Raw genomic sequence first — 14,590 nt, forward strand, 5'->3', positions numbered from 1 at the left:
TCAATACCCTAACGCGAAGGGGCCAAAGGGGGGGCAGCGCCCTTCCATTGGGTAAGAAGTCATTGACGATGTGTCAACTTTATTGCGATGTTGCTTGAGGGCTACGCTCCAACCCGCATTATTTGAATGGGCATATTATTGAGGCAGCCTGTGTGGGAGGAGGCGGTGGGTCTGTGCAAGCTCGTTCAATCATACTATGCGCACGTGGAGACGGCGCAAACCTGACTGATGCGCGGAGGCACTTCACTCTTTGCTGGACGCTGGACCAGAAATGAAACATAGAAGATCGTGACTAGGACTCTCCGTAATGGGGCCGCATCCTATGAGGGACAGGAGCGCCTTGACTGCCCGATTCGGTAGGATGAGCGCCGGGACCTGAGAACGCAGTCAGGTATCCGAATTGGCCGTTACAAATCGAAGTGCCAGACTCATTTCGAACCGCCTGCTATGAGCCTATCGTCTCTGTTGCGTTCATCTCCGGCTGTTTCAACTGATTTGCCGGATCCAAATGCCACGAGCCGGTGAAATGCCCATCTGGACTGGGGAGCAACATGCAATGCTAGAATTCCTGTGGGACCAAGTATAGCCCAAGCCGTCGTTCACCTTCTTGTCGTTTCACTTCCGAGGGTGCGTCTCGGCTAGCTTATCGACATCATTAGAATCACTGACCCAATCGTGACGCATGCTGTTTGTGGCACAGAATCGCCGGAGCACCATTGACCTTCGGATACTCGTGTCCACCCATATGGGTTGTTGTACGGTACGACTCACTTCAAACTCAATGTGGACCGAAGAACCAATGTTCAGAGGTGCCTTGGCCTACCCATGCGCGAGTCGCACTCTCGGGAGCGCTATGTCCCTTGCGAACGCGAAGGGATCCAATACTGAGTAAAGGGGCTTAGGGGCCGGGGCGGGTACCTTCTCCTGCTCCAAGTCGGTGAAAGGGATTCCGCATAACCTTTTCTGCGGCCGCTCGCGCCTTTTTTGACCGCCTCCAGCTGTTCGCGTTCGTTCATACGACGCTATACGGCGCCAGGATGACCCTCAATCGCAGCATCCAGGTTCCTAATTAAACTAAACAGCTCGGGACTTGCATCTATGTTGCTAAATATTTCATGAGTCCCGGACACGAGCTAACTGATTCACTGTCTTCAACTCGAGACGTTACGGCTCTGCTTGCCCATGGGACATTTCACTGTCGGGCGCACTGCTTTGATGCATTGACACGAACGACGCGTTCACCGACTTGTGCAACTCGCGCTAGGATACGCCTTCGGACGTCGCTGAAGAAGATGGAGCGGAATCATCGCAAGCGGCGTACGCCATCTCCACATTAAGGGTGGCCAACGGGTGCAATAACACGGCAGCTCTAGGATGATTATAGAGGACAACTGTGGAGGCGATCTTGCCCTCAGAATCGCGATTCGGCCCAAAATGGCGGAAGTCCTAGAGGATCTCGATTTGCTGTCGGCGATTCCGTCTCTCCCAAGTCCTCCTTGGAATCGTCATCGCAATCGGTGCGTGATATGTAGGCAGAATCAGAACCGTGGACTCTAACATTTCCCCCCGTCCCATTTAGTAGCATACTAGCAACCTTACAACTCAAGTACCGGGCGGCATAGAAGAGGAAGTCATCTAGAATGCCGCTGCGCGACTTACATAGTGCAGATCGTATCTGAGTCACAGCCGACACGATCGACGCCCTGCAGTCCGCAAGAAGCACCGAAACACACGGCGCGCGCGGTACCTCATGCGATGCTGGGCGGAAGGCCACAGAAAAATCAGCACTCCATCGTTCTCGACCACCTTATCTCCGGATTCTTGCGGACTCTACCGGCGTTCTGGCAAGTCATCCCCTTCGATGACACAAACGTATCCACTATCCGCATCCGCCGCACAGAATACAGGCGGTGATTTGCACCGTTTAGGGGCGTTCGCCTTTGCAATCTCGCTGTCGAAAACATATATAAAGGGCGCGCATGGTTCGCGTCCTCACCTATTTTCCGTACTCTTCACCACACCCCGTACATCACATCGCACCTCTACATCATCAGCACCCATACACCCCACGCAATGTCTGTCCCTCTTGCATTCCTCGGCGACCTCTCGGACCCTGCTCAGGATGTGTCCCTTGGGGACCAGCTCGCAGAACTTGTCACCGATTCCGGTCGCGTCTCCACGCTTCTCGACTGCCTCGCCTCTACCGAGGCCCCCGTACTCTGGTCCACCGACTCGTCACGTCCGCCACTGCAGCATAAAGCACTATGCCGATTCGTCTCTGGCTTCGCGCTGCCGACATCTGGACTCTATGGCTCCTTGGGTCCCAATGACCGTGTCATGGTCGTTCTTCCTACAAGCCCCGAGAACGCCGTTGCGCTCATGGCCGTCTCTTCCTATCACACCTGCGCTCCCGTCAACTCCAGCTGCACTCCCGCGGAGATCGCCGAGGACGCAGCTCGCCTACGAGTCAAGGCGGTCTTCACGACTCCCGATGCAACGGAGCGGCTTGACCTCAAGAAGCTCAGGGAGCAGCTGAAATGCGACATTATCTTCATGCACGCACGGTCGGATGGCCCCGCAGGTTTGTTCGACATGACGGTCATGACGGACGGTGACGAGGAGGCCTCGAACGTAATACACAAGCTCGTTTCGCGACCGTCGCAGCCACACGGGCTGTCTGATTACTCGCTAATTCTACACACTTCTGGTACGAGTGGCAAAAAGAAGGTGAGTAGCTTCCGCTTTGCCTGGTCTAGGAACAGATGTTCTAATGCCCGCTCCTAATCACTTCCAGGTTGTTCCGTATACACTTCGTTCTCTCATTGTCGGCACCTGTGCCGTGATTCGCTCATGGGCTCTTAGGGATGACGATGTGAACAGTGAGTCCACTTGATATCTGTTGTATTACCCTTCCGCTGACGATCATCAACAGTGAACATGATGCCGCTGTTCCACGTCGGTGGTATTATTCGCAACTTATGGGCGCCCGTCTTCTCAGGCGGGAGCGCAATTATGTGTCCAGGCTTTGACAGCACTGCCTTCTGGCCGATCGTCATGGCTTGTGGAGCGACCTGGTACGCGTCACCTACCTACCCTTGTTAGATCTTTGGACTCATGTCACTCCAGGTATTACGCTGCGCCGACGATGCATCACGCTATTTTGGGGTCGATGCCCGAGACGGTAGTCCCATCGAGAGATGTCCGCATTCGGATGGTTGCAAACGCGGCCGGCGGTTTACTACCTACTCTAGCTCAACAGGTGAAGGATACCTTCGGCTCTATCGTACTTCCCTCATACGGAATGACGGAGTGTATGCCTATCGCTTCGCCCCCGACGACGTATCAACTTGATCGCCCGGGTTGTTCCGGCATCGCTTGTGGTCCCCACATGTCTATCCGCGATCCTTTCAACCTGGAGCGCGAGTTGCCTCGGGGATCCACCGGCGCTGTGTGTGTACGTGGCATCCCGACGTTTGAGGGATACGAGACTGAGCCCGGCGCTCCTCTCGACACTTCAGCTTTCTCGTCAGAAGGTTGGTTCGATGGTGGTGACGTCGGCTACATGGACCAAGACGGTTATTTGTTCGTCACTGGTCGGTCAAAGGAGATCATCAACAAGGGTGGCGAGGTCATCTCTCCCTTCGAGATCGAAGAGGCCATCACGTCTCTCGCCTCGGGCCGGGTGAAGGCCACAATCGCGTTCTCCATCCCTCACGATGTCCTGCAGGAGACCATTGGTGTTGTCATCGTTCCCCAGCATGGCGCCCCTCGCATCGGCCTCGGCGAGCTCATCGATTTGTTACAAGTGCAGCTCCACCCCTCCAAATGGCCGTTTGCGATTGTGTACATGCCCGACTTGCCGAAGAACGCCGCGGGAAAGCCACTACGCATCAAGCTCGCCGAGCGTCTTGGCCTTGAGCAGATGACTGACGAGACACCTGCCGTCGTCCGTCACTTCGAGACACAGACTGTCCCCGACAAGAACGCACCTCTGTCGACGCCGATCCCTTGCTCGGTCGTCTCCCTCGATGTTCCCACAGTAGAGGACGCCATCGCCAGTCTTCAGGGCGTCCGGGAAGTTACCGTTCGTCTGAGCAAAAGTGGCACTCCCGAGGCGCTTGTGGCGATCAACCCTGCTTCTGGTCTCGACTCTGTCTCCATTGTCGACTTGCTGGTCAAGATCGTATCCGGTTACTCCGTGCCAAATCCTCTCTACGTCTTCTCTGAGCTCCTCGCCAGGAAGCAGGATGGCACAGTTGACTGGGACGTTATGGAAGCCGAGATGGCCCGCCGGAACGCACGTAGCCTGTCTTCCCAGGGTCTTGTCATTCGTACGATCGTTGCGGAGCTATTGGACAAGGATCCGGCCTCCATTTCTGGCGACAGCGACTTCTTCCTCCTAGGTGGCAACTCGCTTCTCTTGGGCCGTCTTGCGCACATGATTCGCAAGGAGACCGGAACCACTGTGCGGGTTGCCGCCATCTTCGCTAACAGCACCGTAAACGGAATCGCATCCTTGATCGAAGGCGACAGTGACAGCGAATCGCGTGCTGAAGTTGACAAGACCGCCGTCAACACTACTGCGGGCAGCTCCGCGGCGTCCGTCAACGAGTTGCCGGCCAGCACGGAGCCCGACCTACCATCCCTCGAGAGTCAAGACCTCGCCCAGGACAACGGCCGCAGCCAGACTCACGTACTGGCGCTCCTCGTACAAGTTATCCCTTCATTGCTGTTCTATCCTCTGAAGGTCGCGTTCACGTGGACGAGCCTCGTCTTGTTCCTTTCCCTCTTCACGACTGCCATCGATGGCTCCTTCTGGCAGCGTATCGGGTCCCTGTTCGCAGCTATTATTGCCGCTCGCCTTCTTTCGAGGATCGTCCTTCCCGTCGTCGGCATTGCTCTGAAGTGGATCATCATCGGACGTTACAAGCCAGGGACTTACCGCTTCTGGAGCAACTACCACCTTCGCTGGTGGATTATCAACCAGGCTCTCCGTATCTTCGGCCGCGGTATTTTCTCTGCGCACCCCTACCTCGAGGTTGTATACTTGCGCATGCTTGGAGGACGTGTTGGCCGGAACGTCGTCATCGACTCAGATGCGACGCTCGGTGAGTACGACCTTCTGACCATTCACGACGGCTGCCGCATCGACAATGCCCTCGTACGTGGCTTCTGCGTGGAGCGCGATGGGTGCTTCCGCCTTGAGCCTATCGTCATCGGCCGTGGTGCCATCATCAGCGCTCATACGCAGATTTCTCCCGGCGCCGCTATTCCTGATGGCGCGATTTACGGACCGCACGCTTCTTCTTACGACGAGCCCTCCCCCAACACCCACGCTCAATTCGGTCGCGCGGCCATTCCCGACCCGCACTGGGCACCCAGACTCTTCGTGGCATACCCTGTCATCGTCCTTGTGAAGATTGTTTCGTATGCCCCTTGGGTCGCAGCCCTCTACCTCTTCGTTATGCAATCGAGCGCTGGCAACCTCACCGCGGTCGAGCGCGTCATTGTTTGGTTCTCGTCACCGGCACGCGTCGCTTGGCACGCCTTCGCGCGAATCGTCAGATTGACTTGCACGCCAGTCCTCCAGCTCATCCTTGGCATTGTCGTCAAGCGCATCATGGGCCTCAACAGCGAGGTTTATGCTGAGGACGCTTCGCAGTGGGCTCTGACCCGCCGTTTCATCAATCTACATTTGCTCAGCACACATGCCATGAAGCGGGCGTTCGACATCATCGGTTCGCAACCGGAGACGATTTCAATCTTCTGGCGATGCTTGGGCGCGAAAATCGGCAAGCGCGTGTACTGGCCCGCGTCGGGTGTTTACTGCCCGGATCCTGAGCTCTTCGAAGTCGGCGACGACGTCGTGTTCGGGTCCCAGTCTGCAGTGTTCACCACGGACGCCCACGGCTCGGACAGGATCGTCGTCAAATCGGGTGCTATGATCGCTGACCGCGTTGTCCTCCTTCCTGGTGTGACCGTGGGCGAGCGTACCGGTATGGGCTCTGGTGCGATCGCGAAGCGGGACATGTCATACGCGGACGGCTCGGTCTGGATGGGTTCAGAGGGCGGGGAAGCGGTCTGCTTCAAGAGCGGTAACAAGGAGGGGGCCGACGACACCATTTCGCCGTCCACGCCCTTCGGCCCCGAGTTCTACAAGCGCGAGGCGTCCTATTCCGCACTTCCATACCCGCTCCTGATCATCTTCAATATCCTCGTCGCCATCGTCTGCGCAGGCTATTGGTCGATTGGCCCCGTCTTCGGCATCCCGGTTCTCAACCAGCTTCGTGTACACCTTCCCCGACTACATCTCTTTGCTCCGGGAGCTCGGTCGATCTTCGTCCTATTCGGGCTACTGGCGTGCTGGTTCATCCTGATTTTGATCACCCAGGCGGTCATCGCCCTCCTATGGGTCGTCGTGACGAAGTGGATCCTCGTCGGCCGCAGGATCTCCGGCAGCTCGTACTCTCAGCGCTCGCAGCTTCATCTTGTCCTCTCGAAGCCTCTGTACAGAGGCTACGGCATCGGGGGTGTCATTGGCGCGATTAGCGGGTCTGCTTTTATTGTCTGGTTCTACCGCGCTATGGGCGCGAAGATCGGGAAGAACTGCGCGATATTCGCTGGTGGCTTTACGGGTTTGATGACAGAGCCTGGCCTTGTTGATTTGGGCGATAACGTCGCACTCGATAACTGCTCAGTCGTTTCTCACATCGACTCCCGTGGGGAAACATCTTCGAGTGTCTTGACAATCGGCCCTGGGTGAGTCAATCCTGGTTGGATCCGTTGTTGACAGTTCTAACCATTTCATCGACAGATGTGCGTTGCGCTCGGGTTCCCGCCTGCTCTCGGGAGCATCTATGGAGCCCACCTCTATGCTTATCGAACACACACTCTTGACGTCGGGCGAGAGTGCCGTGTCTGACGGCGTGTACGCCGGTTGGCCTGCGCGTCCCATGGACGAAAAGGCGTTCCTTCGCAGCAGGACACGTTCTATGGTGTTGACGACGTTCCACACCGAACGCCGCTACCGTAAACTTCAGCGAGTGCACGACAAACTCGACGACGACCGGCAAAGGATGTATAAGCAGGTCGAGATACAAGACCGTGAGTTGCAGGAGGCGAAGCGGCAGATAGAGCTTATGCTGGGGTACACTTCGACTATGCGCTCGAGGCCCAAGCGCTCATGAGCGACGAGATACCGTTATCATTTGTCCCCAGTCTGAATATTGTCGTTTTTCGGTATGTTAGGGTCGTCATCTGTTATACCCGTATCCTCCGCATTCGCAATGGACTCGCGTGCACTCTTCTAGGCATGGTTGCTGTATCTGTAGCACATTCGTGTTCTTCTCGCTTGGCTTAGTTATCGTGACTTTCTGAAGTTGTGCGCTTCATTTCTTACGTACACGCAACATATGTACTATGCTCTACTACAATCGAAGGCACTTTGACACGGTCCGCTATTGAGAAAACGCACTGAATGTCAACCCCTTGAGAGGGTCGAAAGACTTCAAGTTTCTCATGGTCGCGATGACATGCAAGCGCCGCGCCCCTACGGTCACGTGCATCCTTGTGGCGGGCGCGTCACTGCCGTGCTTGTTGCAGCAGATGCATTGTCCTCCGTCTACGACCTGCCCCATCCTCCCTGCATGACATCTGCGCCTCCTTGCTCGACTACGACCCTCTGGTACTATCTGGACACGAACTGGAACGATAAACTTCACGACATAGACCTCTTGTGCATCTCAGGACACTTACGCCATGTCCGCCACCAAGCCTTCACCAGGCAGCGCGCAGGCTCCTCCTGGTTCCCGACCCCGCATACCAGAAAGCTTTCTTGAAGTGCCTGATCAGCGTTTGTACGCATTGAGTTTAGGAGTGGCATGTCAGGTATGCTTGTGTCTCATCGCTATTGCGTTCAGTGCGTGTGCCGTGGTTTGCGCAAATGAGCGGATCTCTTGTACCGATCGCTCTTTTTTGGAGACGTTCGCGTATAGCTTCACTAACCATTTTCTGCTTGTAGGCGGTCAAGATATTTGACCTAGGGCGATATTGGCTTTGGCCGAGCGAAGGTCCACAACACTTCGCGAGAAAGTGGATGTTTGCTGACTTCGTCTACTGCTCGGTCCTGTCATGGCTCCGAGTACCGCGTCTAAGGTACAGCAAATCTGTGGTTGCTCTACAGATTATTGCTCTGTGGTTATTCGACGGTCTAGCCTTCGGAGGAATCTCGGTGAACATTGGAAGCGGGGGACCATGGATCCAGTCCGGCCGCTCTTCAGGTATGTTATAGTACGTGCTGGCTACCGTGGGCGCGTTGACATATGCATCAGGAGACGTATCTTACAGCACGTCCGCGATTTGGGATTACCTTCCTGACTTGGGGCTGCCGATATTGAATGGTGGTAGGGAGACCCACCTTCTTGGTCAACACACCGTCCGCATGTCTCCCATCAGCACTGCTCAGTTGAATCCCTACGCTGAGACGTTTTGCTTCCCCACTCCCGGCTCCTATGTTCTCATCCCTGTTCTTCTGAACAACACCAATCCAGCTGCCTTGAGGTACAATCTGACACCTCTGGCAGCCTCCGAGACTTCGCGAAGTACTAGCAGGATCGAACATGTTGACCTGTCTGCGAAGGACCTCAGGGCCATCGAACAAAGCCGTGTCGACCATTTGCAGCTCGTCCGTGCAGCCCAGAAGAAGGATTCGGACGAGTACGACGAGTACGACGAAGACGATGACGATGAAGGGCACAGCCTCGGGCAGAACCATTTACAGAAGACACAGCACCTTACCTACATCCGCCTCAACAAACCTGGTACGCTCACTCTTGAGCGTGTCCTTGACCAGTCGAACGTCGACGCGCGTCTCCTCTACCCCACGGAAGTGACAGTTGTGCCCTGTCCTCGTGCAGAGTTCTCCCCAAGGAGCCAGGCCGTTGTCAAGGATGTCCGGTGCGCTGCTCCCGGTCTTGTCAGTGGATCAGGCGAGGAGCTTCAGCTAGAAATCGACATTTACGGCGTTCCACCACTCAGTCTCCGGTGGTATCGCGAAGCCGGCCACAAACGCGAGTCGTTCATGGTCGAAGGCATCGAGGGTGCTGAGCACGAGCGCCATGCGCATAGCGATGATGATCGCAGGCTCTCTTCAACTGGCCAGCGGGCGCCCACCCAAGTCCGCGTCCCGCTGACGGTGGTGCTTGATACCCTTGGCACCCACACGCACACGCTTGAGTCAGTGACTGACTCGCTCGGAAACGTCGCACACGCGGGCCAACACGCTGATGCTCCCCGCAAAGGTGCCCAGGACCACGCTCTCGCCACAACTCGCTCAGTCACTGTCCTCCGCCGGCCTGCCGTCTCGTTCAAGCACTGTGGTCCAGGACAACCAGCTTCCCTGCTTGTCGGGTCCGAAGCGCCTCTCACCATTGCAGCCGTACAAGCGGACATTGAGGATGCACCCTGGGATGTCGCCGTGCGATACGATCCTCCACCGGGAGAAGATGGCTCGAAGCCGAGCAAGCGGTACAAGGCATGGACGAAGAACCTCAAGACACAGGGCGATCGTCGGGAACTGACGCTACGTGCGAGCGCGCCGGGAGAGTACACGATCGTAGGCGTCACGGGGCAGTATTGCGAAGGTGACGTTTTGAGCCCCGAAACGTGCAGGGTCGTCGAGCGACCACTTCCCAGCGCGGAGATAGAGTGGAAGAAAATTCATGAATGGTGCGTCCACAGTTCCAGATATTTCAATTTCAAGTCTAGTCGGTGGTATAGTTGATCAACGTGATTCGCTGACAACTTGATAATTTGCAAATCCCTTCGCCTTGGCGTCACAGCTCTGGAGACATCGGCGTTTCCGCTGCCTTGGTCCTGCATGGCACTCCGCCCTTCACAGTGTACTACCGCTCGCAGCGTGACGCTGAGAATCCGAAGGAGCACCACAAGACGTTCACGGCTTCGCGGGGGGAGCTGACCGTCCAACCAGATCGCAGCGGTCACTACACGTTCAAGATCTACCGGGTTAGCGACGCGAACTACAAGAAGATTGACCTCAAGGCGGCTGCAATCGAGCTAGATGTGCATCCGCCTCCTTCTGCGGACTTCGTTGGGAACGTACACGGCGGAAGAGGCAAGAAGAGTATCAGCAGCTGCTCTGGTAGTAATGTTGGCGTGGAGATCGAGCTGCGGGTAAGGCCGTGTGTACGAGATGCTCCCTGTACACAAGCTTATTTTCGCAAACTTAGGGTACAGCACCGTGGAATATCGAGGTGCAAATCGTCGGTCCCAGGGGCTCTGAGATCATTCCCTTCCGTGACATTCAGACAGCAAGGCAGTCCCTTTCTTTGCCTATTCCTAAGGCGATTGATAGGGATGGCGGTTCCTTTGAGGTTGAGCTGGGTACGTATCTCCGACCGGTTACATGGCCATCGACTAATTCCGATGTAACAGTGAATGTGGAGGACGCATACAAGTGCAAACGGTCTCTGTCGGTACCGGGGATTGCAGTCAACGTCCGCCGTAACCTAGTAAGTCCATCTGTCATAGTGAATCACTGGGAACATTTCGGTAACGAGTGCAACGTGCAGCCAACTGTCAGATTCTACGGGAAACCGGACCAGCGGCGGGTGACGATACTCGACCACGAGCAGGCGATCCTACCGCTGCGCTTAACTGGTGAAGGAGTCAGTCAGTCTGCCTACATAACTCCAATCGTTACTCAGTTTGTTCCTTGCAGCCTTGGCGTGTTCAGTATCGTCGCCAGGGCGGTCCCATCGAAAGGGCTACCCTGAAATCACCTAACGACGAGCTTCGCGTCAACGCAGCCGGTACATACGAACTTATTGGGGTATGTACCTACAATGCCTGTACAATGTCGTCGGGCTCACAGAGACCCGTGCAGGTGAACGACTCCCAATGCCCAGGAACTATCGTAGAAAGCGAATCTACCTACCGGGTGGACCACATCCCGCGACCATCCGCGAAACTCTCGTCGGATATGCAGTCCACTTATGAACGCTACAATGGCTCTCACATCCTCCCTGCGATCTGTGAAGGCACTGACGATCATGTCGACCTTGACCTCACCGGTACGTCATCCAAGGACTATTCTCCGGGTCTGGCGTCATGAACAGTGTTTTAGGTCGTCCGCCATTCCAAATCATGTACAACATTGCGAAGGATGATGGGCTCGGGGGAACCAAACTCCTTGACCAACCTACGTTCAGCAGTATACAGCCTCGCACTCGCTTCCAGCTTCGAACGTCCGAGCCCGCCCGAATCTACTACGAAGTGAAGCAGATCGGTGATGCTGCATATTCGCTGGCCAAGAACAAGGACGCCATCATCCCTCGCTCGGAACGCCTCCTGTTCGAGCAACAAGTTCTGACGCGCCCCTCCGCACGGTTCAAGAATCACAACCGCCTCTCCTACTGTCTGAACGATGCTCTCACCGCACAGGACTATTCGCAAAACGATGGCGTTGTCGTGCTTCAGGGTACTCCTCCTTTCCAGCTCCAGGTCTCTGTGCGCAACCTCGCCGCCAGCGAGATCTATTCCGAGACGGTCGAGGTGTGGGACTCTCAGTGGCGGGTCCACTTCCCGAGCTACACCTTCCACTCGATCGGCCCCCACCAAGTGACGATCGAGTCCGTCACGGACGCGAGCCACTGCGAGCAGGTCGCCCCCGACCCGCTCTTCCGCACCGTCTGGGTCGACGTCGCCGAGACGGCGGCGATCATCCCCTTCAGCCGGCGTGAGGACTACTGCGTCGGGGACGCGATCCCGTTCCAGCTGGAGGGCACGCCGCCGTGGACGATCGGCTACCGCGCGGGCGGCAAGGCGCACACGGCGGAGGCGAAGCTTTCCCCGTGGTCAGTCGCGCAACATACCCCGGGCGAGTTCGCCATCACGTCCGTCGCGCACCAGCAGCGGATGTGCAAGACGGCGGTGACGGACCTCCGGTACACGGTGCACGCGCTGCCGTCGGCGCAGGTCGGCCACGGGAAGCGCATCGTGCAGGACATCCACGAGGGCGACCAGGCGGAGATCGTGTTCACGCTCATCGGCGAGCCGCCGTTCACGTTCACGTACCAGCGCGCGGAGCTGAGCCCGCGCAAGGGCGCGCAAGGCAAAGTGCTCGAGACACACACCGTGTCTGGGGTCACCACGAAAGAGTACTCGATCTTCTCTGCATTGGAAGGTGCGTGGTCTTCGTTCCTTCTTTGGGAAATACATCTGACCCATGTATGCACATCGCAGGGACCTGGACGATTACGTCTATTTCCGACAGGTACTGTAGGTATCCGCCTACGCAGCAGGATGGCGTAGAGAAGTCTAGGTGATGATCAATGACTGGCTGAGCCTACAAAATGTCCTTCATGCTCTCGTCTGCACGCAATGTTTTCGCAACGACCGTCTCAATGTCTCCCGCACTCTAGGTTGTAGCACGTATTCTAAGAGTGCAATCTCTCTATACTCGCCTCATCGCGTCTAGTTAAATCCATCTGCATTGTGTCTTATCGTGTCTTGCTGCGTTCATTCACACCGATCACATACGAGAGCGGGTGACCTCGTCGGCCTAAGTGATTGATTTGTTACTGCTTCGTAGATATACACGACACGAACGGCTACAGAAGGCTTATACCTGGGCGGAAGCGATGTAGAACCATTTGGAGACTACACGGCGAAACAAGGATCAGTAAACCGGCTGCAGGAACTTCACGCGAGACGCACTGGAGGGGTCGATGGGGGCAGGAGGCTTGCGGGAGTCGGGAGGGAGGCTGGTGTAGGCCGGGTCGTTCTTGGAGGTATAGCCGGGCGAGCCCTGGACGCTGAGGTTGCGGCTGAAGAGGGAGACGAGCGCAGAGTCAGCATCGCGTCGCCAATGCTCCGCCCAGCAAGGCAACAAAACACGCACATCGAGAGATCGTACGACGCGGTCTTGGCGGCGCTCTCGCCCGAGATGAGACGGCGCCAGGCCTCGTGGCACTCGTGGATGATCTCGGTCGCGTACTTCTTGTTCTTCGCCTCGCCGCTGAACGCAAAGTTGTTCTCGGGCTTGCCGTCGGGGATCTTGTAGATCCGGAACCACTCGTTCGTCGCGCGGATGAGGCCGGGGAGCTGGCGCTCGACGTCCTCGATGTCGTTCATGCGCGACGCGAGCGGGTCGCGCACGTCGATGACGATCACCTTCCAGTCCGTCTCGCCCTCATCGAGGAGGGCCATGATGCCGAGCACCTTGACCTGCTTCACCTGGCCGACGTACCCGACCTGCTCGCCGATCTCGCACACGTCGAGCGGGTCGTTGTCGCCCTTGGCCTTCGTCTCGGGGTGCGTCTGCTGGGGGTCCTCCCAGGTCTGTCGGCCACGTGTGGGGGATGATACGCGGCGCACATGCGACGGGCGAACGTGCACGCGACCGGATGGGAAGCGTCGGGGACGATCGCGAGGAGAGGAGAGCGACACTGATCAGCATCCCTGGTCTCTCCGCAGAAGGCGCGCGGCGCGCGTACGCACCTGGGGGAACGCGCCGTAGTTCCAGATGTAGCCGTGGTGGGGGAAGCAGTTGCGGACGTAGCGGAGGCGGCCCTTCTTGACGTCCTGCTTGATGGGGTTGAACGGCTCCTCCTTGGAGATCTCCATCTTGGCGTTCGTCCAGCGGGGGACCTCGACGACCATGTTCAGGATGCCATTGTTCTGGTCGGCGAAGAGGGGGATGTCGTGCCAGGACGAGATGGGGCTGCCGTTCTGCTCGAGGTACACGCGGTGCTCTGTCGACGCGGGTTAGCAGACCGGAGAGGGAGGTAGCGGAGACACGGAGGCCAATGGTGGTAAAGAGGGACGTGATGGCAACGAAATAAAGGCCAGACAGGTATACGAGGGCGGTGGGGGTGTGATCAAGACCATCTGGCCATACGACGATGGTGATCTACGGACAAGACGAATACTCACCAAGCGTGTTGGGTGCGCCGATGAGGCGAGTGGTGTATTCTGCAAGCACGATGAGCGCACCATCACGGTCAGCTGGAGCGGTGGAAAGACTCACGGGACATGATGGAGGAGGAGGAGAAGAGACGGGCGTGATGAGCGAGGCGGCGGAGGGCGATGGCACTCATCCCCGTCCAAATCTGGCTGGGTGTATATGACTGTGCGGAGTCCCGGATGTTCTCGCTCTCAATCCGTCAACGATTATCACCCAAATCGGCTAGATAATCTCCATATTCCACCCACTCCCGCTCCCTTTCCGCATAATTGCCATCGGCCCCCGTCCATGGCAGAACACACCCAACGCTGTCGTCTCCATCGCAACTTCACTCAACAGGCTATTAGTAGCAGGACGACCTCAACCAGTCTCGGTGCAGACATTGCAGAAAACCTCGCATGCTACAAATCCACCAGCGCTCGGTGGCTAGAAGCATTGGTATATCCTTGACACTATATCACTGTCCAACACGCCAATAGAAAACAGAAGTCGAACAGAAGTCCGAAGCATCCGACATGCCAGCACGATCAGCGCCAGTACTGGCAGCGCTCCTCCAACGGCGTTTCGAGGGCATTTGAAGGCATGCATTTGATGTATTGGCAGTCG

At 56.9% G+C, this 14,590-nt stretch overlaps 4 protein-coding genes across 4 annotated transcripts; 3 read left to right on the top strand and 1 right to left on the bottom strand.

Moving 5' to 3' along the window:
• Positions 1-1,591: 1,591 nt before the first annotated feature.
• On the top strand, positions 1,592-2,039 carry DICSQDRAFT_151518 (uncharacterized protein; the record flags this gene model as incomplete). The annotated part of the gene is made up of 1 exon (XM_007360540.1): positions 1,592-2,039. A coding segment is annotated over exon 1 (288 nt), but the record flags the coding sequence as incomplete, so codon positions are not given.
• A 34-nt stretch (positions 2,040-2,073) lies between these two features.
• DICSQDRAFT_176863 (acetyl-CoA synthetase-like protein) lies at positions 2,074-7,436 on the top strand (the record flags this gene model as incomplete). The annotated part of the gene is made up of 5 exons (XM_007360541.1): positions 2,074-2,727; positions 2,795-2,879; positions 2,933-3,074; positions 3,127-6,759; positions 6,815-7,436. The coding sequence occupies 5 exons, from the start codon at positions 2,074-2,076 to the stop codon at positions 7,185-7,187; spliced, it is 4,887 nt and encodes a 1,628-aa protein (XP_007360603.1). The 3' UTR covers positions 7,188-7,436.
• Positions 7,437-7,632: 196 nt separating this feature from the next.
• On the top strand, positions 7,633-12,572 carry DICSQDRAFT_96380 (uncharacterized protein). The gene is made up of 11 exons (XM_007360542.1): positions 7,633-7,887; positions 8,021-8,279; positions 8,331-9,726; positions 9,840-10,191; positions 10,248-10,401; positions 10,453-10,529; positions 10,590-10,685; positions 10,739-10,849; positions 10,904-11,090; positions 11,144-12,202; positions 12,262-12,572. Exons 1-11 carry the CDS (start codon positions 7,759-7,761, stop codon positions 12,342-12,344), a joined length of 3,903 nt encoding a protein of 1,300 aa, XP_007360604.1. The 5' UTR covers positions 7,633-7,758; the 3' UTR covers positions 12,345-12,572.
• Positions 12,562-14,094, bottom strand: DICSQDRAFT_96383 (inorganic diphosphatase). The gene is made up of 6 exons (XM_007360543.1): positions 14,048-14,094; positions 13,954-13,992; positions 13,519-13,772; positions 12,920-13,359; positions 12,736-12,845; positions 12,562-12,678 (listed from the first exon to the last, which is right to left on the bottom strand). Exons 1-6 carry the CDS (start codon positions 14,052-14,054, stop codon positions 12,641-12,643), a joined length of 888 nt encoding a protein of 295 aa, XP_007360605.1. The 5' UTR covers positions 14,055-14,094; the 3' UTR covers positions 12,562-12,640.
• Positions 14,095-14,590: the final 496 nt, after the last annotated feature.

The sequence above is a fragment of the Dichomitus squalens genome (assembly GCF_000275845.1).
Source record: "Dichomitus squalens LYAD-421 SS1 unplaced genomic scaffold DICSQscaffold_1, whole genome shotgun sequence".
Taxonomy (NCBI): domain Eukaryota; kingdom Fungi; phylum Basidiomycota; class Agaricomycetes; order Polyporales; family Polyporaceae; genus Dichomitus; species Dichomitus squalens.

Bases quoted from the DNA above. Each gene is read 5' to 3' on its own strand.
- DICSQDRAFT_96383 (XM_007360543.1), bottom strand. The intron at 13,360-13,518 runs GTGCGTACGCGC...CGTGGCCGACAG, and splicing joins ACTACGGCGCGTTCCCCCAG to ACCTGGGAGGACCCCCAGCA. The intron at 12,679-12,735 runs GTGCGTCTCGCG...TTCGCCGTGTAG, and splicing joins TGCCCCCATCGACCCCTCCA to TCTCCAAATGGTTCTACATC.
- DICSQDRAFT_96380 (XM_007360542.1), top strand. From the start codon at position 7,759: ATGTCCGCCACCAAGCCTTCACCAGGCAGCGCGCAGGCTCCTCCTGGT. The intron at 10,850-10,903 runs GTATGTACCTAC...AGACCCGTGCAG, and splicing joins GTACATACGAACTTATTGGG to GTGAACGACTCCCAATGCCC. The intron at 12,203-12,261 runs GTGCGTGGTCTT...TGCACATCGCAG, and splicing joins GATCTTCTCTGCATTGGAAG to GGACCTGGACGATTACGTCT.